The following is a 25,108-nucleotide window of genomic DNA, read 5'->3' as shown; positions in this document are numbered from 1 at the left end:
GGCAGTTTCACTCGATGCCTTTTCTCTCTCCCTGCCTTTTTTGTGTTTTCCTGTCAGAAATTACAGGCAATTTGCCATCTCTTTTTGACAGGTGCCTAGCCATTGGTAGGAAAAAGCCAAAACAGATCCACACTTAGGGGCCGATTAGGATGGCTGACGGACCGCCATCCTTGCCCGTCAGCCACCTATTTCCCCCCACCATATTACAATGGTCTGGGGACCGTGGCAGATGGGAAGACCGTCCTCTGCTTTTCCGCCGCGGTCCGGCCTCCATTATAGGCACCAGTTACACCATGGAGATCACGTCTAGATCACGGCACCATTCTAGCCCCCTTCATCGTAGCTCACTTTGGCTTCTTTAGGTGCTCACATCATCGTCATCATCACTAATGCTCTCGCACAAGATCCTCCACTTCTACTGGACATTATTCACCAGCATTGTCGGACTCTCCACCTCCATGTATTTCACCAGTGGATGATGTTACCACATTCCAAGAAGTCCTTTGAGATGAGTGACAAAACGTAATATTCCTTTGTCAACCCCAACATCAACGACATCAGTAATTTTCGAGACCCTGCAACAGTGATCGGTAACTAGACCCATGTTCCGCTAGTGCCAGGTCTCCATGAACCAGCTATTAAGCTTTTTCTAACACCAGCCTTTGTTTAGACAGCACCTTCCAAGCTCCACAAAAAATATCGCCCTCTGGAGCAAGATCCATCTTTCCTCCAAAAAGATCCTACACCAGACTCTGTGATCGTCGTGGCGGCAAAGAAACAGCATTCCACTACCCCCCTCTTCGATGGTTCCTCCAAGTAAGGAGAGTGGCAGCAGCATCCATTAAAGCAGCCAGAACCACTGCCTTTGTAGGCAGATACAACAGGGCACTGTAGGAATCCATGAACCAGTTTGTTGAACATCTCCCTAGGGTCAAAAGGGAAGACTTCATGGAGATCCTAAAAAAGGGTTTATTGGTCTAAAATCAAGTGATCAGTGCTGCAACAGACTGCTCATTAGCTACTCAAGAATACTGCCAGAGAGTAGCTCTAGGACGACACTCATAGCGTCGCCTAACATCCCTCAAGCCAGAGTTACAATAGAGAATTTTGAATCTGTCTTTTTCTGGAACAACTCTTTTTTGGGGCTCATGCCGATGAAGAAATGGCAAGGATGAAGGCAGAAATGAAACTCTAAAGGCAGTTGGGTTATGAAAGACCCAGGGAGCAGAGAAGATTTTCTGGCCATATTAACGCTGCTTCTTTTCCTAGAGAGGCCAGTTCTCTCAGTAGTATCAGGGCCGCCAGCAAACAGTGCACAGCAACAGCATCAGAATCCCTATCAGTTTTACCAACAAAGGCAGCCTAGAGGTAGATCTACCCAACAGTCTGCTATAGGGGGCAACTTCCAGATCGAAGCCCTAAATTATTACTTCCACAAATTCTGTTCCCCACTCCAGTGGAGGGAAGCATACGTGATTACCTGGTGGAGTGGCAAAACATAACACAAGATGCATGGGTGCTGAATATTGTTAGCAATGGATTTTGTCTGCGGTTCATCGTCCTCAACCATTCATACCTCCGAACCCAACCAACTACCAACTCCCACTGTTACGAGCTGAGGTCAGCATTCTTTTACAGAATTGGTTCCTCTCCAACAATGAGGAACAGGCATTTATTCCAGGTACTTTCTTGTCAAGAAGAAAGAAACATATTCAGATCCATTCTCTTCCAGGGAATCCTCATCAATAGTCACAAGCACTAGAATATTTCCGCCCATGCGCGGGACTCCGGAAACACAATCATATATGTGAAAACATATATGCATCTCCATATATATATATACATATATATAATACAACGTAAATGCAGCCCTCCATACACTAAGAGCTGAATAATGCTGTAAGGACTCCCCTGTATATTATAAACAATACCTTAAAACCACGGAAAAAACAAACAGCAAAGTATTTCTGAAAACTGTTTTAATGCTTAGCACTTAGCACAATCCCTCAGAAAGGACTGAAAGCTTGCAAACTACAAATATCCCTTAAAAATCGTACCAACTGCTGAAACATAACTACTTACCTGTCTTAGGTAGAGGCCCAGTGCTGGATCTAGGAGTTCAGTACTGGATTACAAAAGTAACAAGAACCTACTTTACCTGTGACTTTAATTTCCTTCCATAAGTATAACATTGCTAGTTTTTTCTCTGAAAAGTTTCTAAGTGTCAACTTTGAAAATACATGTATATCCTTATAAAAGTACAACTGTAACCAAAACGCTTTTACTTAACTGTTTACAGCTTAGGTCCCGGGACTGAATTCAGCATCCAGTCCTGTGGTTAGCAAAGTAATCCTGAAAGTAATCTATTGCATTTTTATAGAGAAACCCGTTGAGCTTAATGTTAAATTGTGTTTAGAATTGCATTTCCTATTGCAACCCCAGTAACTATTGTACTTACTAAGTCTATTGCATGTCTGCAAAGTAATTACCCAAAGTCACTCATATTGAGAAAAGTATATTTTAATACCTGTTGGTTCTAAAATAAAACAACTATATCTTTTGATATAAAAACAAAGGAAACAAGAACGAATCCATCACCTGCCGCCTTCAAAAAAGAAGTGAAAGCGATCCTCTTGGCTCAATTCATGTGATCCTCTCTGTTCTGCTACCTTTCGTTTTATTGTTCCTATCTATGTATTTATCCTCAACTAGCTGACATTTGCTCTGTCAAGATAACTGATTTACATGTTTAAGTTTTGTACCATGTTTGCACCTATCCCTTGTTTTTATTACATTTTTTGGTTTCTTCTTTACACTTATCTGTAAAGCGCTCTGATACTCGTAAGAGTCTTGTTCGCGCTATATAAAACCTTCAAAATAAATAAATAAATAAATGGACAGCTCACAGGCTGCATTGTAGAACATAGCATAGAAAAGCTGAAAAGCGAACCCGTAGCAACATAGAAACAAACTGGCACCGTGCCTTTAAGGCAGCCATGACCCCTAGCTTCCCATCATGACTCAGGGGTGACAGTTAGGTCAGTTGTCCTTGCGGTGACACAAAGGCCATGGCACAAAGAGTTAACATTTTAAACGTTCCTTTGCCTGGGGAGGTGGGAGGGTTGCTTATGACTTTGATGAGGATAACCCCTGGAAGAGAACTAGGATTACAGGTAAGTAACTAATCCTTCTCTTCCATATCATATCCTCATCAATAGCCATAAGTACTAGAATAGAATAGCAAGCCTCATCCCTTCCACCTGCGGGCAAAAGGAAAAAAGGAACTATTAATCAAGCTCAGATAATCAAACTTGAAAACACAGATATCTCATCATCTGAACAGATTTCTCAAGGAGGCTTGGCCTAGTTGGGTATCCGCTCCGGAGTCGGATTCAAGACAGTAATGCCTCGTGAAAGTGTGTACCAATCTCCAGGTTGCTGCCTTGCATCGGCACGTCATGCAAGAAAGCTACTGTAGCCTCTTTCCCCCTAGTGGAATGTGCTTTAGGAGACAACCCTAGGGGTTTGTTCCCTAACTGGTAGGCCAATTTAATACAGGACACTATCCATCTTGAAATGGACCGTTTGGAAGCTGAAAAGCCCGTCCTCATGGCACCATAATTTAAAAACAATTGGTCTGATTTCCTTTTGGCCTTCGTTCCCTCCAAATAGAACTTGAGCACCCTCTTAAGGTCTAAGGAATGGAGTGACCTTTCTGCAGTAGTAGCAGGATTGGGAAAGAAGGAAGGGAGAGAAATCGATTGGTTAACATGCAAATCAGACACAACCTTTGGCAAAAAGGAAGGATGAGTTCTTTTCACCACCCTGTTATGGTGAAACACAGTATATGGTTCTTTGGCACATAGCGCTTGGATCTCACTTACTATGCGCACTGATGTTATTGCCACTAGAAAAGCGGTCTTCCATGTTAAGTGCTGCAGGGTAGCCTTATGAAGGGGCTCAAAGGGAGGACCCATCAATCTGGAAAGGACTAGATTCCCAAGGAGGAGAAGGAGGTCGAACAGGGGGCTAGACCTTCTTCAAAACCTGTAGGAAGTCCTTGACCACCTGTAGTTGAAAAAAGGAAGGTTAGTTGGGGAACCTTCTGTAGGCTGTAATGGCAGCCAAGTTCACCCTAATCGATGAATACTTCAAACCTGCCTTGGCTAAGTAAAGGAGGTAAGGAAGAATTACCTCTTCCTGCCCGTTGTAGAATTAAAATGATTACATGCACACCACAAGTAAAATCTCTTTCACTTAAAGGCGTACGACGCCCTGGTGGATGGTCTCTTTGCCTCTTTCAGGATGTGCATACAGTCCTGTGGCAGATTCAACTGTCCATATTGCAGGACCTCAGGAGCCATGCTGCCAAGTTCAGTGAGGGAAGGCTGGGGTGGAGAATCTTCCCGTCCATCTTGGTCAGAAGGTCTGATCTGTAAGGCAGCCTCTTGTGGGAGAGTACAGACATCTGTAATAGGTCTGGATACCACCACTGGCGAGGCCAGTCTGGAGCTATCAAGATCATTGTCATTGCCACCTTCGGGATGAGAGGCAGGGGAGGAAAGGCGTATGCAAATGTTCCGGACCAGAACATCAAAAGCGCTTTCCCCCTCGTCCCTGGACGGTAGAACCTGGATGCGAAGGCGCTGCATTTTTGGTTTTGGCCGTCTGCAAACAAATCCATTGAAGGTCGACCCCACTGATGAAAAATGTCCGTCACCACCTCGTCGTATAGCACCCAGTCCGGCTGATCTTCGAAGTGTCGACTGAGTGTGTCTGATCACACGTTTTGCTCCCCTGGAAGGTGCACTGCTGTGATACAGAGATCTCGGGCTAGAAGCCAGTGCCAAATCGCTTGAGCTTCCAGGTAGAGTGGGCGAGAGCGTGTACCACCCTGTTTGTTGAGGTAATACATGGTGGTCATGTTGTCTGTTTGAATCAGAATCGAGTTGGATTTGATCGAGGGCTGAAAAGCTTTTAGAGCTAGGTGGACTGCTCGCAGCTCTAACATGTTTAAATGATAGGATCGCTCCTTGCCGGACCACCGGCCCTGCATCTGTAGACAATCCATGTGTGCTCCCCATCCTTGTAGGGATGCATCCCTGATCAAGGACTGCACCGGAACTGGTTGATGGAAGGAGACTCCCACCAAGAGTTTCTTCTGTCGAATCCACCAAAGAATGGACGACTTTGCTGCTTGAGAGAGCACAATCCAGTCTTCCCAGTGACCTGATGCTTGATCACACTTGTCCTCCAGATCCTGTTGCAAAAGCCTGATCCGCAGCCTGGCGTTGAAAATGAGGAAGATGCAAGAAGCCATCGAGTGATAAATGGCTTTTGTAATTTTACAGCTCGGCAAGGACAGCACTGTACTAGTCCTATGCTTAAAGACTTTGCTGTATAAATTGCAAAAGACTTTGTCATTTTCTATCTCGGCGTGGATAGCACTGTGCTAATCCTTTGCTTAAAAACTTTGATAGGAAAACAGACATTTGAGGTGAGCAGATCTAGAGTGTCGCTGGTGTTGAGAGTGCTCTAATAGGGGCTGCTTTCCACCTAAACTTGAGAACTACCCAGAGTTCTCTCCTTCTTTTTTGCATAATTTATGCGTCACTCTATGCCTGAAAGGGTTTTGTTTTGACTTAATACTGGGTGCTCCCTTGTGTCTGGACAAAGCTATACCTCTCTGAAGAGCTCTAATTAGAGCGAAACACTGTGTCAGGGGTTGCTTTTACTCATTTCAGGTTGGCTTGAGTTGGTATTTCACTGTAATATTGCGCCTGGAGTGATAAATATATATATATATATATATATATATATATATATATATATAGACGCTCCAGTTTACACCATGAAGACGAGTCACTCTACAAGCGGGTGCTTCAACCGCGATGGTGTCCGCGGTCATATGTCAGCTCCGTATTCCTATTATTGCCCAGCCGGGTTCAGGAAACAGCACTCACGAGCACAGCAGTGTATTCAGCAGAGGGGTTTTATTTTAAAACAGACGCGTTTCGGGAGAACACTCCCTTCGTCGGTATTCACAGAGTGATAGTATGCGGTACTATTATCTATGTTTGTCAAACATTCTCAAAACAAACAAAGGACTATACCACAAGCGCCAAGTTTGGGCGCCATCTTTAAATGTGCATTTTAGACATGAACTAAATAGAACTGCTGATATTACAGTTACACCAGATATAACGCTGTGTATCGGCACAGTGTTGTCTCGACAATAAACCACTAGTTATACAATGCTAACAACCTGTCGTGGCCAAGGCAACATTTTTGCGTTGTAAGACACAACTTAAATCACAGACAGAAAATCACAAAATAAATGCGAGGACGTCTGGCAGATCTTGTGGTTTATTGTCGAGACAACAACTGTGCCGATACACGGCGTTATAGTGGTGGCTGCCCATCTGGAGATGCAAGATATTTGTTTAACCATACCTAGACAATTGGCTAATCAAGTTGTCCACGCCTCAGGAAGCTCAGCTTCATTACAACTGGAATTGCAAACTACTACGGACGCTGGGCCTTCAGATCAATCAGAGCAAGTTCATCTCTATCCCAGTGCAAACCTTACATTATCTGGGAGCTTCTATTCCCACTGTGGGCAAAGGTATTTCCTTCGGAGGAGACTTATCGATCCTTCAGAAATGTCAGGCTCTCGTGAAAGCTTCCCATGTAACAGTGAGAACATTATCCTCCCTTCCTGGATCAATGGCTTCCTGCATCTATCTCACACTGAATGCCTATCTCCACATGAGGCCTCTACAGGAATGTCTCGAAGACCAGTTGTAGTGTAGTTCCTATATTCCCAATAGGCTCTGCACATTGGAATAACATAAACAATAGTTTAGACGTAGGACTTAGGTCGACTAGGTCTCTATTGAATATGTTAGACTTAATTATGAATGCCAGCTAGCTCAGAGGTCACTAGAAACTTTCTCGAATACACAAGAAGGGATTAGTTTCTGACAACCATATAACATGACAACTTTGTTCCCCAAGAATAACGAATATATCTCCAGAGTCGCGGAAACAATAGATAGCTATATCACTCAGTCAATCGTGCATGCTTAGTTTCACCATAAGCGCAGAGAAACAGAGAGACGGGCGTTTTCAATAGAAGAGGTTATTTATTGAGCAGTCTTCTTTCTCATGCAAGAGAAGTCAATTGCTACAATTGCAATACTTGTCATAAAGTAAAGTGCGTACAGTAAAAAGAGTATTATGAAATAATACTGTAAAAGCATGGTATGGTTTCTAAGCCATACAGTACTTAAAATGGATAAAATGCATACAATGATAAAATAATGATTAAACGTACTCAACTGGTTCTTCTAAGATACGCCTACCCTGGTGTACCTAACCTAAGCCTAGTACATGGGAAGAAGTACGGGAGAAGTAGTTTAAAGTTAAGTTGTTTCTGCCAAGAATCTAAACCAAGAATTCTCTACGGGTCTAATCAGCTCCGTACCTGGTTTAGAACGTAGGAGGTCTTGTATCTCTCTCTCAGGACTCGATCTCCCAGCAACCCGCAAGGGTAGCAGGGAAACACAGGAGCTGGATTTCTCAGCAAGAGAAAAGACAGGGTCTCTCTCAGTGCGTCAGCGGGAGGGTCGGCTTCCTTCGGCACGTGCTACAGCAGGGCTTTGGGCAAGTACATAGTCGATCTGCTCCAAACCACTGTGTGTTTTGCTAAGGCAGATGCGGGTATATTTATACCTGGAAGGTGCCGAGTTTGACGTAAGGTTGGACATAAGACGTCACTAAGAACTCGCAGTTCTTTCAGTACTCCAGGAGTTCTAGGACAAATCAATACAGAAGCAGGGGGAAGTCCCGGGCTGCTGGAGGCTTGGTTTCTCTAAGAACACGTTGTGCTTTCTAGGAGTCCATGGGAGTAGCCTTGCCATATTTGGACTGCATTGGCTATGTCTTAATATGGGTATGATTCTTATGCCTATATAAGGACATGATTTGATATAACCACATAAGGGCATAAATCAGGAATATTAAACTAGAGTCCTAGATTCGTCCACAACACCCACTCCACGTATAATGTCCATCATTACTAAATACTAAGCAATTTAAAACATATCTATGCATGTGTTTTACATCCCACCCCAAAATACATGAAATGCATTTGAAATGGTATGTACACGAAAAATTTGTATTATACTGTACGTTTTTTGTAAGCAGTGGTATCATTCAGATAATGCATATATTGTTCATTGAAATGTTGACTGAATGAATCACGAAATTTACATTTATGAAAAAATGGCTCTAAATACAGAAGAGAAGGTCGAGACCATTTCATCATATATTTATATAAGAGTGTACATGTGCTAGAGGCTAAGTGAAACTATCGTCTCTAGAGTTTCAAAAATAGAAATCTTGTTCTCTAAGAATAGTTCTACTTTAAGCAGAGTATCATTTTTTTTTTAAACTGGTTATTAACGACCACGGAAATACAGATTATCACAGTACAATGATATGCAATAACGATATGCCACAGTCTTTTCTTTTTCTCCCCATGAACCCTGTAAACCCATGGTTTTGAAGGAATGGCAGCATACATCAAAACTACAGTATTCAATACACTCAATCGATATACTACCCTTCAACAACACCTCAACCTACCCCAACTGTGATACCCCCCTTCCTCCCCAGGTGGTGTGGGTGTGCATAATCATGAGGATACATCAAGTATTGTGTGGCCGACAGCTATGAGTACGCATCCTAAGGATAGCTGTAAATGGTAAGTGCGCTACCCTGCTCCTAATCGTCATCTTCGTGCAGCTGAACAGATAGTGCCTGTGTTAACACCTCCCATGCCCTTGCATGCTCCAAAATCTTGTCTTGACCTGAACGTTGTGCCTGTCTCAGCCAAACAGCGCTCTCACTCTTCGCCCATTTAGTAAGGTCCGCCTTCCATCGCTGATATGACGGACCCTCCTTCGACTTCCAGTGTAGGGTAATCTCTCTCTTCGCTGATATGAGCCCCAAATCTATAAACTTACTCGTTATTTTCGTTTTAGGCATATGGGGGAACCAGAGCAACAGACATGCGGCCATATCATAAGTTAGCTCCCTACTTGTGACTTCGTTTAACAATTCACCCACTTGTACCCAATAATCCTCCAATCTTGGGTAGTTCCAGAGCATATGTCCAGGTCCGCCCCCTCCACTAAGCACCTGGAGCATGCCGCATCTTGCACCTGGAAATATTTCAGCATTTTCCCTGGTGTCAGGTAGGCCCGGTGCAGGATAAAGAACTGTATTAATTGCAGCCTCGCATTCTGTGTGCCCTTTCATGTTCGTTGGATAATACTCCCCCATGTCGTGTCCGGTATGGGTTTACCTATCCCCTCCTCCCATTTGGACTTTAAAGCTGTCAACGGCTGCATCCCCTCACGCAATATCCTGGAATGGAGGCAGGTGACTGCCTTCACAGTCCCCGCCGCCATTACCACATACTGGCATGCCAATGTCGTTTTCGGTTCAGTGATGCCCTCCCGCCAATGCTTCCTGACCGCCGTCACCACTGCGGCATGGACCAGGAAGTCGCCCAGTGGCAGGCCATATCTGTCTCGTAAAGCCTCAAATGACAGCAATTCACCCTCCTCGTACAAATCTCCCACCATCTGGAGGCCCAGCCGCTCCCATTCCTCTAGAGCAGACAAGTCACTCCCGTGAGGAAGCGCAGTCAGCACCCCCAGCGGGATCTCCGGAGCATACGGATGTGATACTCCTGCTTTACGTTGGTTACGGTTCCAGCATGCCCTCAACGTAGCCTCTTCCAGGGATAGATCCCTAGGGTGGAGCGCCTGCTGTAGTATGATATACGAGAGAAGATGTCTTTGTATCCCTGTACCTCGCACCTGGTCCGGGCACCGGAACTCCGCAGCAACCGCCTGTGTAAGGACCTGCAGCTGCGCCGCCAGATAGTAAATTTCAAAGTCCGGGACCGCCAGCCCCCCTTCCAGCTTAGGCCGTGACAATTTATCCAGGGCAACACGTCTCCTGCCTGCACCCCATAGAAAGCCTATGAGCATTGACCTCAGTCCCCTGAACATTGCCGGCCGAACCCACACCAGAAGTGTCCGGAAATAATAAAGGAGCTGCGGTAACGCCACCATTTTAAGTAAGGCTATCCTTCCCATGACGGACAGCGGGAGCGTGGACCAGAACGCCATGCTACCCTTTAAAGCTCGTATGCACCGTCCTACATTCCCCTCCAAGACATTTGCGGCGTCATGGTATACCCGAACTCCTAGATATGTGATGCAGCTTAGTTCCCACTGTATTTCCTGGGGGAGGGCTGGAATCTCCACATTCGGACGGACTGGCAGAAGGCTCGTCTTCCTCCAGTTCACTCTGAGCCCTGATAGGTCTCCAAACCGGGTCAATAATGCAATTGCTTCCCGCAATGCCGCTCCCGTGTTCTCCAGATATAGTAAGAGATCATCAGCGTATAATGAAATGCGGTGCAATATGGAATTCAGCCAGAGCCCATCATAGCACTGTCCCGACCTTGCCCGTATAGCCAGGGGCTCTATCGCCAAAGCAAACAGCAGCGGGGACAGCGAGCACCCCTGCCTCGTCCCCCTCTCAACCGGATATTGATCAGATATCAGTCGCCCCAGCCTTACTCTAGCCACCGCCGAAGAGTAGAGAACCCTGACCCAAGCTCAAAATTGCGGGCCCAGACCAAATCTGTCCAGCACTGCATAGAGATTGTGCCATTCCAGGCTACCAAAAGCCTTTTCTATGTCAACGGAGAGCACCGCTGGTGCGTCCAGTCCCTGGTGGTCCGCGCCCAATATCCCCATAAGCCGGCGTATATTCATGGAAGTGTTTCTGGTTGGGATAAATCCGGCCTGATCTGGGTGCACGAGAGCGGTCATGTATGGGTGAGCCTATTCGCTTAGATCTTACTCAGTATCTTATAGTCCATCGTCAACATAGATAACGGCCTTTAAGACGTGACATCCATGCCGTCCCTGCCCGGCTTTAAAAGGGGGATAATCAGTGCTTCCCGCATAGAGGATGGCAGATGACCTTGTTCTTTAGCCTCCTTATAGACTTCTAGAGTCCCGGGGCAAGAAGATCAATGTATTGTGCATAGAACTCCACCGGGAGCCCGTCCGCTCCTGGAGTTTTGTTCCGAGCCATATGTTTGATTGCACTTCGTACCTCCGCCAGCGTAATGTCTCCTCCCAGTAGTTCAGCCTGTTCTTCTTCCACTCGTGGAATCTGACATTCCTCCAGGTACTCAACTAGCCCGTCGCTTTCCGCTCGCAAGCCACTTTCATATAATATCCCGTAATAATCCCGGAAGCATGTCATAATCTTGTGCTGGGTGTACACCACGGTATCAGGGTCCGTCACTATCGCTAATATAGGGCCCCCCTTGCCTTGGGTCCGCCAGCCATGCCAGCAGCGCCCCCGCCTTGTCTCCCTCTGCATGTGTCTTCTCCATATATTTTTTGTAGTCAAAGCTACGTAATCTTTCCACCTCCACCGCCACTTGTTCCTTTGCTTCAAGTAGTTGTGGTTGCAGCGCCAGCTGTTCTGGCCTCTGTTGTTCCAGGATTCTCAACTTCCCTTCAGCTTTGACTATGTCCGCCAACAACACCTTCCTCATCCCTGAATATTTGCTAATACACATCCCTCGGGTCACAACCTTAAAGGCGTCCCACTCTACTGCTCTGTTCGACGCCATTCCCGCATTCTTCGCAAAGTATTGTTCCACGCCTTCCCGTATCGCAGCCTGGTAGTCTTGGTCCTCCAGGGCCTCCAGACGTAACCGCCATGTTGGAATGGACGATCTTCCCGACTCCCACTTAAGAGAGATCAACAATGGATTATGGTCTGATAATGTCCTAGTAAGGTACTCTGAGCGTTCCACCAAAGGGGCCATTGACCATGAGCACAGAATCGCGTCTATGCGAACGTGGAGCTCATGAAGAGCCGAAAAAAAGGAAAAATCTCGGTCGCGGGGGTGCTGACTACGCCAAACGTCCACCAATTCCCACCTGTCTTGCCAGTCCACCCTAGTCCGTGTCAACCGGCGCACTGGTGAGTCCATCAGCGGAGTGTGAGATCTATCCAGGTCGACATCTGTCATAGAATTAAAATCACCTCCTACCAATATTGGGTTAGTGAAACAGTGCGCTAGAGCTCCTGACAGGTGCTCAAAGAAGTGTGCCTGGTCAGTGTTTGGTGCATAAATACTACATAGCGCGATGTCCCTCCCGTTCAGTCGTCCCTCCACCGCTACATATCTACCTCCCGGATCCACCAGCTGCTGTGTAACCTGAAAAGGGACCCCAGCCCGGACCCATATTAATGCACCTCGCGCAAATGCCGAGTACGATGTATAGAAGACCTGGCCCCTCCACCTACGCTGTAGCACCTGCCCTTCCGCTTTGGTGAGATGAGTCTCTTGGAGGAAGGCTATCTGGACTTCCCTCCTAACTAAGTACGCATGAACTTTGTGCCCCCTTGTCATTGTGTGCATTCCGCGCACATTCCAGGAAATGCAAAGCAATTCAGGTAATGGCCCCATCGCTGATGGACCAACTCCCTTCAATCAGTGTCATGTACATACCCACACCAAACTTTCCCCTCTGCAAATCAACATCCTCAACCCTCCCCCCCTCCCTACCCCCCAGAACAGGACCTAACATCAAAATATCAGTCCCCATCCAAACACAGGCAAACAAATCAAACTCTCAATAACTTTCCGCAGTAGCCACTGCAGATGAGCCTTAAGGGCTAGTGGGGCGTGACTCCGGCCCAACAGGCAGCTACGCCAGCCCCCCGCCCCCGCCGCCCTGACCCCATTGCGGAAGTCCAAAGCATCCAAACCTCATAATCAGTTATCAGGAGTCCATCAACCCAACATAGCCGGTAACCCCAACCTCCACCAGCTTAATTGGACTGCTCCAGTTCAGGCATCCAAGACCCCGTCTGCAGTGCTTGGCGTGACTTTCGGTCCCTTGACACTATCCGTCTCTGACAATTCAGTTTCCGAACACGTTTTGTGCCCCTCCGATTCAGTTCCCCGCAGCGACACACTGCGTTGCGTCCCAGAAAGCGCCTTCACCGCTTGCAATGCTGCTTGTTTCTCCTCGCCTGTCTGGGAAGTCTAAGGTTCCTGCGAGCCCTGTCGTCGGCGTCGTATTCGCTGTGACTTTCGGACTTGAGCGGTCTTCTGTTGCTCCAAGGCATGGCGCTCCGTGCGGTCTGTCCCCGCTTTATAAGTTTCCAGCCACGCCCATGCCTCGTCAGGCGATCCAAAGAAGTGTGTAGTTCCATCCAATATGACCCGCAGCTTGGCTGGAAAGAGCAATGAATACTGTATTCCTTCAGCCCTGAGTTTCCGCTTAACAGATAGGAAGGACGCCCTAAGCCGCTGAGTCTCATAGGTGTAGTCCGGGAATATAGTCACTTTACTGTTATCCACTTCAAATGGTCCGTCTCGACGTGCCTTTTGTAGCAAGAGGTCTCTATCTTTGTAATGCAGTAGCCGCGCCACCACCGGTCTCGGGGGTCACGCAGGGACACGGTGAGCCCGCTCAAGCGTAAAGAAGGCTGGGGGCCCCCAGGGCCCACCACTGTTTGTAGCCATGGTTCCAGGTAGCCTATCATGTCACTCCCTTCTATTTTTTCAGGTAGGCCCACCACGCGTATGTTGTTACGCCTATTCCTGCCCTCTGCTTCCTCAGCCCTCTTTTCCAGGGCCTGTATTCGCTCCATAGCGTTCGCCATCTTGCCTTCCAAATCTGCATGAGCCGGGGCCAGATCCTGCAGCGTGCCCTCAGTGGTTTTCACCCTGTCGGCGAGTTTAGTGTGGTCCGCTCGCAACAGCCCAAGACCCGTCGCCACCTGGGCAATATCTTGTCGTAATGTCTCTCGTGTCGCGGAAATGGCCTCCAGTATGCGGTCCAGCTGTAGCTGCAAGTCCACAGGTCCTTGCGGCGTCTGCTCCGCGTCTCAGGGTCCATGGTCCCCTCCTGCTTCCCCTTGGGCTTGCCCATGGTTGTTTGAGCCTGCACCGGGCCTCGGCCAGAATGGGCTGTGTTCGTTGAAACAGTTATCTGCAATACTCTCCGCCGTACCCTACACTTGCGCCACAGTTCCACAGTGCCACCCGTAGTACATCCTATCAGAATGAGGCCTCTGCAACAAGTAATCCTCCCATCACCAATGTCCTAACTGTGGGCAACCTTCGCTATTGTCCAGCTTGCGATCCGCATTCCTCTTCCACTATACGTCAATGTCCGCATCAAGCAGCATCAACTAGCACAGCCGTTCCTTGCCAATATGTAATGCTTCCCTCCAGTGTCTCACGGCCCCGCAGTCGCTTCCTCCGTCCCCTCCTGCGTGTTTAGCGTTCTGCTGTCCGCATCAGGATGACCGCAGTCTGGCCAATGGCCCAGCCCAGCCCCGAGGCGACTGAACCCTATTCAGCGGACCGCCATAAGTAGCCCCCTTGTATGGCGCAGGGAGTCCGGTGAGGCCCGCTGTCTGTGAGTTCCTGCCCATAGGCACTGCCTCTACCTCACCCTTGCAATGGGGGGCGCCGTGATGTGCCCTGCGCACGTGGTTTCGCTCCCTGTCCCCGTGCAGTATGGTGGCCACTGGACCGCTTCAGGTCGCCCTTAGCTTCAGCCGCCGTCGCACTGGCGTCTCCGTCTACCAAGGCTCCCGCTAGGCCGTCAGGAACCCCGGCCCGCCTCCCCCGGTTCGCAGAACGCGGCCCCCCGGCCCCCTGCTCCCGCCACTACTACAGATACAGAGGGCCCAGGTCAGCCGCGCCCCACTCACCGGGTTCCCGCAGTCAGTGCCCTCCGCCGCCAACAGTGCTTCCGCCACTTCTCCGCTCCACAACTCTGAACGGGCGGCTAGGCGCCTCCCGATCTCCATCCGAGGGCTTCGCTCAGCGGTGCTCGCCGCCAGCACCTCCCGTCCAAGTCAGCCGCGTCCAGCCTCACGTCGTCGGGCAGCCATTTCCAGTTGTAGGCGGCCCAACCTACCGCTCGTCCGCGGCGGATCTCCTCTTGCACTCCCAGTAGTGCCGCCTCCTCCACAGCAGTCGCGCTTATGGTCAGGGCCCCGCCATCTTGAAGCCGGAGCTCCCGATTCCACGCCGCTCCCCTGGACTCGGCAGATGGTGTCCCTCTCGCTACTCCCTCGGCGTCCCCGAGCAGGTGCCTCTCGGTCAGCTGGAAATGTTCGCCAGAGGCTGCCACCGTCACCGTAGCCCTCGCCGGTCACTCGCGGGTCTTCTCCCTCATCTGGCCAGGGGCGGCCGCCATTTTGCTCAGACTCGGTGAGGGAACACCGATGTCCAACTTGCTGCTCTTGCCGGTCTCAGATGGGTCCCCGGCTGCTTCCGGGTAGCCGATTCCGTTCTCCGATAGTCTGGGCTTAATTAGGCCACTTTTCTGGGTTCGATTCGGAGTGGAAACAGGATAATTGCGGGGTCAGGCGCGGAGCTCCGAGCTCACGCCGCCATCCCCATTGGCACTGAAGCCACGCCCCCTTTAAGCAGAGTATCATGTGCCAAAAAAAGGTAAATATTTAGGGAACTGGGAAAAGATCATATAGGGCCCGATGTAGGTAAATCTACATTTACCACTTCATAAATACCGAATCATACCGAATCGGTATTTATGAAGTGGTAAATTAGAGGGGGGGAGATGTAGGTATTTCAGATTCGGTAAATACCGTATCTGTAAGATTCGGTATTTACCGATTCTGTAAATACCAATTCGGTATCCCCCATTGCTTCCTATGGGCCTTGAAGCCCATAGGAATCAATGGGCATTACCAAATCGGTAATTACCGATTCGCTAATTACCGATTTGTGCAAGGGTGCAGGGGGTGTCACTTTGACACCCTCTAGCACCCCCAAAACAGGCATGTGAGCCATGTGGCACACAGACATGCCCTAAGGGCATGTCTGTCTGTCACATGGCATAGGTGTACATGCACACATGTGCATGCACACCTGGATTCGGTATTTTAACACCCAATTGGATTGGGTGTTAAAATACCGAATCTGAAGGGCCTGTGGGACAGAAAGTAGTCCCACCTACATCCCAAATGTAAAAATCGGTAAAATTACCGATTCGGTATTTTTGCGATTCGGTAATTTTACCGAATCGGACAAAAAAAAGTCCCCTACATCTCAGTAGGCCAAATACCGGTCGGAAACGGCCGAAATCGGCCGTTTCCGACCGGTATTTGATACCTACATCGGGCCCTTAGTTTCAGAGAAAAAAAAATGGTTCCAAAGTTTTTAGAAGTTCTGATTATCAAAACTGAAGGCCGAATTCAAAGTTCAGGGAACGCTGTGTGCTCCTGTTTTTCCAAAGTTATTCTCGTTGTTAGGAGAGAACATTAACTCAGATAGGCTGGCAAAGAATTTGTCTACAACAGTAGGTGAAAGTTGGACCATGTCCGAAAAAGTAGAAATAGTGCATATGTGAGATGCATTGCTGTCATCGTTGTCTAGATCAGCAATGGTCACAGAAGGTTGTACCTGTGTGCCGCTTTTATCTCGTACCTCACTGCCAGCTTGTAGCTGTGAGGTCTCAACGAATGCCGTCATCAGAATTGGTAGCCGCTGAGGACAACACGTTGCATGAGCCGTTACCGAACCAAGAAAAGTATCGACATCCTTCGGTACTGCTGATGGGAGTGTGAGACAGACGTCTAACACGCATTCTTCTCCGCAGAGCAGGCATCGTAGAAGAGGTAGGATGCAATCTTGCCAGATTGGTCTGAATGAAAGAAACCAGGTAGTATTCAAATCTCTTAGCCAAGCCGAGGACTTTGGTAATCCTATCTCGGTACCGCATCGCAAGGAGCGTTTCTTCCATTGTAACCTGAGTTTTGCCTGTGACTGGACTTGCCATATCGTAGCAGAAGTAACAAAAATAAGATTCCTGCTACGAGTCCCACAACATCCCAAGGATATTGAGCCCACACCAATGATCAGCACATTTGATGCCCCAACCTAGAAAAACGCTGCTTATAAGCAGTATGACACAGCGGGTGTTAGATTAAAATGCGAGTGCGCTGCCTGCCTTACATCGTGTGTTTTAAATAAGTTGCTACACCGCACGCTCACCAACAGCTGATTCACCAATGATCAGCACATATGATGCCCAAACTACGAAAGCGCTGCTTATAAGCAGTATGACTCAGCGGTTGTTAGATTAAAGTACGAACGCGCTGCCTGCCCGCCTTACACCGTGTGTTTTTAATAAGCTGTTACACCGCGCGATTCAAGTTCTCAGCTTGCGCTTCAGCCCCCTATACAAACAACAGCTGATCTAATGCCGTCCGCCCGGCACTTATCCAGATATGCGAGGACAGGTGTTTTCAGGAACCGCTGTCCTTTCTCCAGCCCCTACCTTGCTTCCATGTTTACACACCGCTCCGGTCTCACAAAAACTTGCAGCTCTGCTCCGTCCGCTTGGGGTAATCGCGTCCTCCTGCGGGTTCAAAGCCGCGAAGATCCACCAAGCACCATGCGGTCCGGCTCCGATTCCACCTGCAGAACAAGGAGATAAACAACAGGGGAGGTAAACGGCAACGGTCGCTCCGCCTCGAGACCTCCGACGCCGATGATCCCGTGGGGCAGCTCTGAGTCGGTAAAGACCTTCCAACGAGAGAGACCTGGTAAGAAAAAGAGAAAACAATTACAGCCTCTTAGCGAGGCTGGTGTGGCAGGCTGGGAAGCGAGGATCCAAGACACAGACTCCTGCGCTCCCCAGCCTTTTAAACTACTCACCCCGCCAGGCTGGTTCTAACCGGCCTGGCATTAGCCCATCGCGTGACCCGGAAGTGATTCCCATCACTTCCGGGTCACGCCCAGGACCCGGGACCAATGATGGTTGAGGCTCGCCTGTCGCGTCATCACCGTGCGTGACAGGCTTGCCTCTCTGGTCGTGAGGGGCCGGCACGCTCGCTTTTTTCGTCTTGTTCAGTAGTCGTGCCCCTTGATTTACATAAGATGGCCAGAAGTGGCACCTGCTGTTCAGTGCCCTGTTAGATGCATGTTTGCAAAGTACTGAGCGTTGAGCACAGCTCTGCCTTTAAGTGTTGTGTGGTCTCATCAAAACATGCATAGAGTAGCTGTGCTTGGAATATGGACTGAAGTCTCTTGAGGAAGACTGCCTGCTATGCACATTATTGTGGGATGTGCGTCTGGGCCACTGCACATTATACCGAGAATTTTGTGCTCATTTGGTATACTTTATCACAACTAGCAGCCATTCCATGTTACTGTATGCTTTAGAGAAAGTACATGGCGAAGGCTGCACTACAAAATACCCAGTAACTTACCGTTTCTAATAATGTATCAAAATCATGAATGCATTCTGTAAAGATTCTCGCTACTTGCACTGATGGATGCATAAAGATGGATGCATAAACTCAGTTGTACCAGTGGCTTAGAGAAAATGTAATTGTGTTTGATGCAAACGCTGTTTATGTGTATAAATAGACATTGTCAAGGAGCCTAAAGTCCCATTGGAAATTTTACTTACAAGGCAGACAAGAATTTACAATGCAATAGGTCTCGCATTTACGCAAGTTTGAGCTATTGACATTGCAAATAACAATGCTTTTTTGTTGTTTTTGTTTTTTAAACCTAAATAAAAGGCATTGTTATTTACAATGCCAATAGCTTTAACTCGCATACATGCGAGACCTATTGCATTGCAAATGTTTGTTCTTTCAGGCTGCACATTCTCTCCACTGGGCTCATCTGCTGGATGGCAGAATTAAATTCTTGGGTGGGCATGAATTTTCGTGCCTAGGGGTCATTAGCTGGGCCAAATCTCTGTACTGAGGTGAATATATGACATTGTTCTGCATTCGGTCCATCAACCGTTGTTTTTGCATTTGTCACCCCAAGTGGGACGGGTATGCTCAGACGTGAGTCCCGTGCTCTCCACACCACTGGAGTCAAGCTATTCTGACTGCAGACAGCTGATAGCCAGAAACCGGTCCTAGGATGCTTGATTCTGGTCCAGGGAAGACCTGGCTTGGCAATTTGGGTTGGACTGTTCCCATGAGGCACAGGGTCAAGGCTGATTTGCATATGGCCATATCTGAACTGGGGTGGTGTGGAGTGCAAAAAAACGATGGATTTAGGCCCAGATCTCTGTACTGGGGTGAATGTATGACATTGTTCTGCATTCTGTCCATCAACTGTTGTTTTTGCAGTGTAAAGGCGGACGCTCTGGGTTCTGCCGGAGAGGAAGGATGTGGTCCAGTCAAGGGCCTTCTCTTGGATTCCAGCTTCTAAGAGGCGTGTCTTTAGAGTGCGATGACAGACAGTGTCGAAGGCGGCCAACAGGTCCAGGAGGATGAGGGCTGATGTTTTGCCGTTGTCTAGTTGGCGCCTGATGTCGTCTGTGGCGGCGATGAGGGCTGTCTCAAGTGCTGTGGTTTCGTCTGAATCCGAACTGGGACGGGTCCAAGATGTTGTTGTCTTCCAGGTGGCGGGCCAACTGTCTGTTGACGATTTTCTCGATGACCTTTGCCGGGAACGGGAGCAGGGAGATGGGCAGGAAGTTCTTGAGGTCCTTGGGGTCCGCCTTGGGCTTCTTGAGGAGGGCGTTGATTTTGGCGTGTTTCCCGCTTTCCGGGAATGTCGCTGTTTCGAAGGAGATGTTGATGACCTTCCGTAGTTGGGGTGCGATGGCTGCATCTGCTTTGTTGAATACGTAGTGTGGGCACGGGTCTGACGGAGATCCTGAGTGGATGGAGTTCATGACCTTGCGTGTCTCGTCGTTGTTGACGTTGGACCAGGAGGTCAGTTGGATGGCGCTGTTCACAGGAGAGGTGGAGTCTGGCGTAGTCAGGTGGTCGTGGTGTTAAAGCTGTTGTGGATGTCAGCGATCTTGTGGTGGAAGAAGATGGCTAGTGAGTCACACAGTTCTTGAGAGGGCAGGATGTTGTTGGCATTGGTGCTGGGGTTGGAGAGTTCCTTTACGAAGCTGAAGAGCTCTTTGCTGTCGTGTGCGCTGTTATCCAAGTGGTCTTTGAAGGAGGATCTCTTGGCTAATCTGATGAGGTGGGGATGTCTTCGGGTGGCGTCCTTGTGGGCTGCGTGGTTGTTCGGTGTGCGTTCGTGGAGCCATATTTTCTCCAGTTTCCGGCATGTGCATTTGGAGGTCTGGAGTTCATCAGTAAACCAGGTGGCTCTCTTGCTGGCGTGGTGTTGGAGGGTTTCTTGAGCGGGCGAGGGAGTTGGCGCAGTCGTCGATCCACTGTCTGAGGATGCGGGCTGCAGCATCTGGGTTGGTGGGGTCAGTGGGTGGGTTCTGGGCAAGGATTGTGATCAGCTGGTCTTCGGTGACTTTGCCCCAGCAGCGGCAAGCCAGCTGTTGGGTGCGGTGGTGCGTGGTTGGTTTCTTGAAGGTGAATGGAAGTAGGCGACGTGGGTGCCTGTGGAGAAGACGGGGTCCAGCGTGTGGCCGGCGGCGTGGGTGGGTGAAGTGACGAGTTGTCTGAGGCCGAGGTTGGCGAGGTTGTCGATCAGGGTGGCGGAGTTGGCGTTGATGTTGTTCTCGAGGTGGAAGTTCATGTCCCCGAGGAGGATGTAGTCCGTGGAGGTGGGTGCGTGGGTGCTGGCGAGGTCGGCGATGGAGTAACTGAACTGAGCCCGGGGCCCGGGGGGTCTGTAGATGAGTGTTCCTCTGAGGGTGGTGTTGGGGTCGGTGTGGATCCGGAAGTGCAGGTTTTCGGCAGCATTGAGGGTGTCCGCTGCGTGGGTGGCGACCTTGATGGTGGACTTGTGGACGATGACTATTCCTCCTCCGGTTCCGTTGGCGCGATCCCTGCGGGCGATCTTGTAGCCGTCCGGGATGGCTATGGCGATGTTGGGCGCCGAAGAGTCGTTCCACCAGGTCTCGGTCAGGAAGGCGACGTCTGAGGCGGAGTTGTCAAGCAGATCCCAAAGCTCGACGGCGTGTTTGCGTGCGGAGCGGGCGTTGAGGAGTATGCAGCGGAGGTGATTGGGTACAGTCCTTGGAGGTTTGGTGGTTCTGTCGCAGGTGAAGCTGCAGGTGCGGCAGGAGAAGGGTCCGTGGGTACGTTTCGGGGAGGCCTGGAAGCAGGTGTGGTTTCAGCCGGCGTTGAGTTTGTGGAGGCTGCTGGCGTCGTAGTGGAGTCTGGTGTTGTGGCGTTCGCGGAGTCCAGGGGTTCTGGCACTGGGCGCAGTCCAGGCACTGACAGGCGTAGACGGGCTTGCCTTAAGCGCCTTCTGCGCGCCAGCGGCACCCGCTGCGCGGACGCGCAGCTTTCTCCACTTAAAGGGGAGGTGGGAGGGAGAAGTAGCTGGGAGGCGGGAGGCAGGGGTTTAGCGAATGGGCACGGGGGGCGGGGCCTCAGGGGCAGCAGAGGTGGGAAAGCGGGCTGTGGGCATGGGGGGCGAGGGAAAAAACAGCGCCCAGGAATGGGCAGCAGGAGCAAGGGTGCGAGGCACAAGGGCTGGTTGAGCTGCAGCGGGGGGGAGGAGCGACTTACCTGGCAAGGTCAAGCTATTGGCATTGTAAATGACAAAGCCTTTTATGTATGTCTTTTGAAAACCTGCAAGTGGTCCGTAAACACGTACCTTGTACTTCTAGTCCTTGCTTACAAGAAGCAAGCCTGACAGTAAAAGAGGCACAGTTATTGCCAGCTTTGCTTCCTGTAAGCAAGGACTATAAGTAGAAAGTGCGTGTTTACCACACCGCCTGCAGGTTTTCAAAACACATAAATAAAAGGCATTGTCATTTACAATACAAATAGGTCAAACTCTTGCAAATGCGAGACCTATTGCATTGCAAATGCTTGTTGCTACATGTATTATTTGTCTAACTGTACTCTAATAACGCCATAGATCTCATTAATGCTTCCAATTCCTGAAGCCTTAATCCCTGAACAACCCCTTAATGCCACCCTTCCGTAACCCCAAAAAACCTTTACCACCCCTTAATGCACTTCTTCCTGAACCTCAAAACCCCTTACCACCCTTTAATGCTAAACTTCTCTGACTACTAAAAAGTCCTTTCTAACGCTTAATGCTTCCCTTCCCTGAAACCTAAAAACCTGTTATTGTGCCTCAATGCCACCTTTCCCTGAACCCCAAAAACCTTTATCACCTCTCTATGCACCTTTTCTTAAACCCCAAGACCCTTTACTACCCCTTCATGCTTCCCTTCTCTGACCAGTAACGAGTCATTACTACCCCTTAACTCTTCCCTGCCCTGAAATCTAAAAACCCATTACTATCCCTTGACGCCACCCTTCTCTGTACCCCAAAAAACGTTACCATCCCTTTATGCACCTTTCACTGAACGTCAACATCCCTTACCACCCCTTAATGGTACCCTTCTCTGACCACTAAAAAGCTGTTACTCCCCCTTGAATGCTTCATTTTCTCTGAAACCTAAAAACTCCTTACTGCCCCTTAATGCTACCCTTTTCTGAAACCTGTCAACCCTTTATTACCACTTAACCGCTACCCTTCCCTGAATTCTAGGATTCCCTCACTTGTCACCTACCTTCCACACCTCAGTGTAAGTGGGTTTCTTAAATTGAGCAGGAGGATCTCTTTTGACTCCTCTCCCAGGGCACTTAACTTTGCTAACAAGGCATGACATTTTTCCATTTCTTTTCCTCAACTTTTTTTAGTTCATTTTTTCAGTAGACAATATTTTTGACCGTATTTTTTTTCAGTGTTTTTCCCTCCAATATTGACTTCAACCCCATTTACACAGACTCTTAGCACTGCTGCTGTTTCGTGATAACATCTAGTGGTTGTCCGTTTCCCCCTGGGAGAGGAAACCACGGATGACAGAATTATTATCATGATAATGAGTGTGCAGGCATGTGTCAAATCTGGGCGATTACTCTATTCATTCTTCATATTGTTCTTGAACAGTGCAAACTTGTATGGCAGCTTTCGTTATGCATGGAGTTCTGCAGTGAATGCTGAGAAGAGCAGGATGCCAGTGCATCTTGAGTCATGTTTCTCTTGCTGCCATTTCTTATGGAGTGGTGTGGCTCACTGGTTAGAGGCGGCAGACCCAGGAGCAGAGGACGGCCCGGGACCAGGGTTCAATTCCCGACGCGGCAGGGTCGTGAACCAGGGTCAGCGGACTCGATAATTCTCACCTCGTTGCCTACTATAACCAGGGATCACACTCAGCAACTCTGGGCATTAGCTTGCCTCATCTCCACAATGGCGTCCCACATACGCCGGGGATGCCTGGTTTCACCTTGGAGATACCCAGTAGGGACCATCTCACAGGGAAAGCCAGGACGGGTTCCCCAGCGGTCTATTGCGCAGAGATACTCCTTCGGGAGTCGATTCTAGCGCGTTAGAAACCCGCAATTAAATTATGTTGTGTTCTCCACCCGTGGTCTTCTGTTTGCGGTATGGGGTGGTCGACCCTGATAGACCAGTCCCTTTCTGGAAGCGAGACAATCCAGCTGGAATCTCGTCATGACCACACATTATGGTTCACAAAATTGAAGAGTCTTGTGGGTCGGCACTATTTTCTGCAAAACCCATGTTTTGAGGTGAATCGTGCTTTGGTTTGCTCTGATGTGTTTCCTTCTCTTCTCAGGATATGGAGCAAAAACGCTTGGAGCAATTGGAAATTCAAGTTGAAATTAAGCGCATCAATGCTGAGAACTTAAAGAGGAAGGAAGAAAAATTGGAGCAGGAGAAGCTGGCTGACCTGAGGGTGCTGGAGTACAACAAACAAAAGATGGTAGGTTGACTGCAAAATCTGCTGTGTCCAGGAGGGATCAAATGAGACCGGAAACTGAAGCTGATAAATGTATTACGAGAGGTGTCATTGAATGGGTGAGGAGGGATGAAAGAGAGATAATGAGTTCTAAATGAACTTGACAAGGAAACAGGAGGGAATTAAAAAAAAAATTGTAGCGCAGGCAATAAGTATAGCTGGTCCTTCCAATTAGTACTTTTACTCTTATCTGCTAGAAGCAGTGAGGCTAGCAGGCTGATGCCTCGATGCTGTTGCTACAAGGCTCTGGCTGAGGTACATCAGCTCATACCGGGGAACATCCTTTACGACGCGGATTTTACTCCGCAGTACCCTTTCAACGTATCTTTTACAACGCAGGTCGTAACCACGACTTGAGCTGGAGGGCGCTACAGGACAAGGAATAATTAAATTTACTATCCAACACCTTCCCTACTGTACGTAGGCTGGTGTTGGAATAGTAAAGTAAAAAATTCCTAAGTCTGCACCCCTACAACGCAAGTCGTGGTAACGACTTGCGTTGTAAAAAACGCAGTGTAACCGTACGCGTGGTAAAACCATGCGTCGTAACGTCGTACATCCGCTCATACCATGTGGCTGACGCTGTCACCAGTGCAGTTTTGTTTTGAAAGCAGCCGCACATGCTCGTTTTTCTCCTCCATGTTCTTAGTGATTTAGATTCGTTTCCCACTGTTTTTAAGGAGAAAAGATAGTTGATGTACTTTTAGGTTTTGTCTGAGGGATTTTTTATCGCCATTGTCCATTATTTGTGTCTTGTCTGCAAGCTCGTCCTGCGTTCGCACCTATCAATCATAGAATTCTGGCAACATCAACTCTCTACCCCTCTAATGCAAAGAGAAAATAAGGAGTGTGCTTTACCGAATGCTGATTTGGAGTTCTTCCTGTAGTCTGTTACCTTCAGCATGACAGTGGTCATTGCTCTTCTAGAAAATCTAAACATGTAGGTATTCCCACCTTTGGATAGTTTGCTTGCTAATCAGACTTTGTATTGGGGCCTAGGGAATTACGAAAACGTCAGAATTGCATCCAACTTAAATATTGAGCTTCCTCAAGGTCATTAAAGAACACATTATTCATTTCAGGAGATCCGTCATCTACAAGCCATTAGATATATTCCTAATGACACAGTCAGTATTTGATAAGCAATTCATGAGTCCGCTGGCACTCTTTGCATTTTGCCTGTTATTGGCCCCTCATGCAGCTCTGCACACATACTTTTTTTTTTTTTGAAAACCTTTATTCAAAAAAATAAGGAGATACATGCGCAGGCC

At 48.6% G+C, this 25,108-nt stretch overlaps 1 protein-coding gene across 1 annotated transcript in view; it reads left to right on the top strand.

Moving 5' to 3' along the window:
* The window catches only part of CFAP45 (cilia and flagella associated protein 45), a 377,198-nt gene that overhangs the window by 212,190 nt on the left and 139,900 nt on the right, over nucleotides 1–25,108 (top strand). The window contains exon 8 of the mRNA XM_086945062.1: nucleotides 23,655–23,801. Coding sequence (XP_086801188.1) covers nucleotides 23,655–23,801 — 147 coding nt within the window. The remainder of the gene's footprint in view (nucleotides 1–23,654; nucleotides 23,802–25,108) is intronic.

Source organism: Lissotriton vulgaris, chromosome 12, assembly GCF_964263255.1.
Source record: "Lissotriton vulgaris chromosome 12, aLisVul1.2, whole genome shotgun sequence".
In the NCBI taxonomy this organism is placed as follows: Eukaryota; Metazoa; Chordata; class Amphibia; order Caudata; family Salamandridae; genus Lissotriton; species Lissotriton vulgaris.
This window is presented reverse-complemented; position numbering and strand designations above follow the sequence as displayed.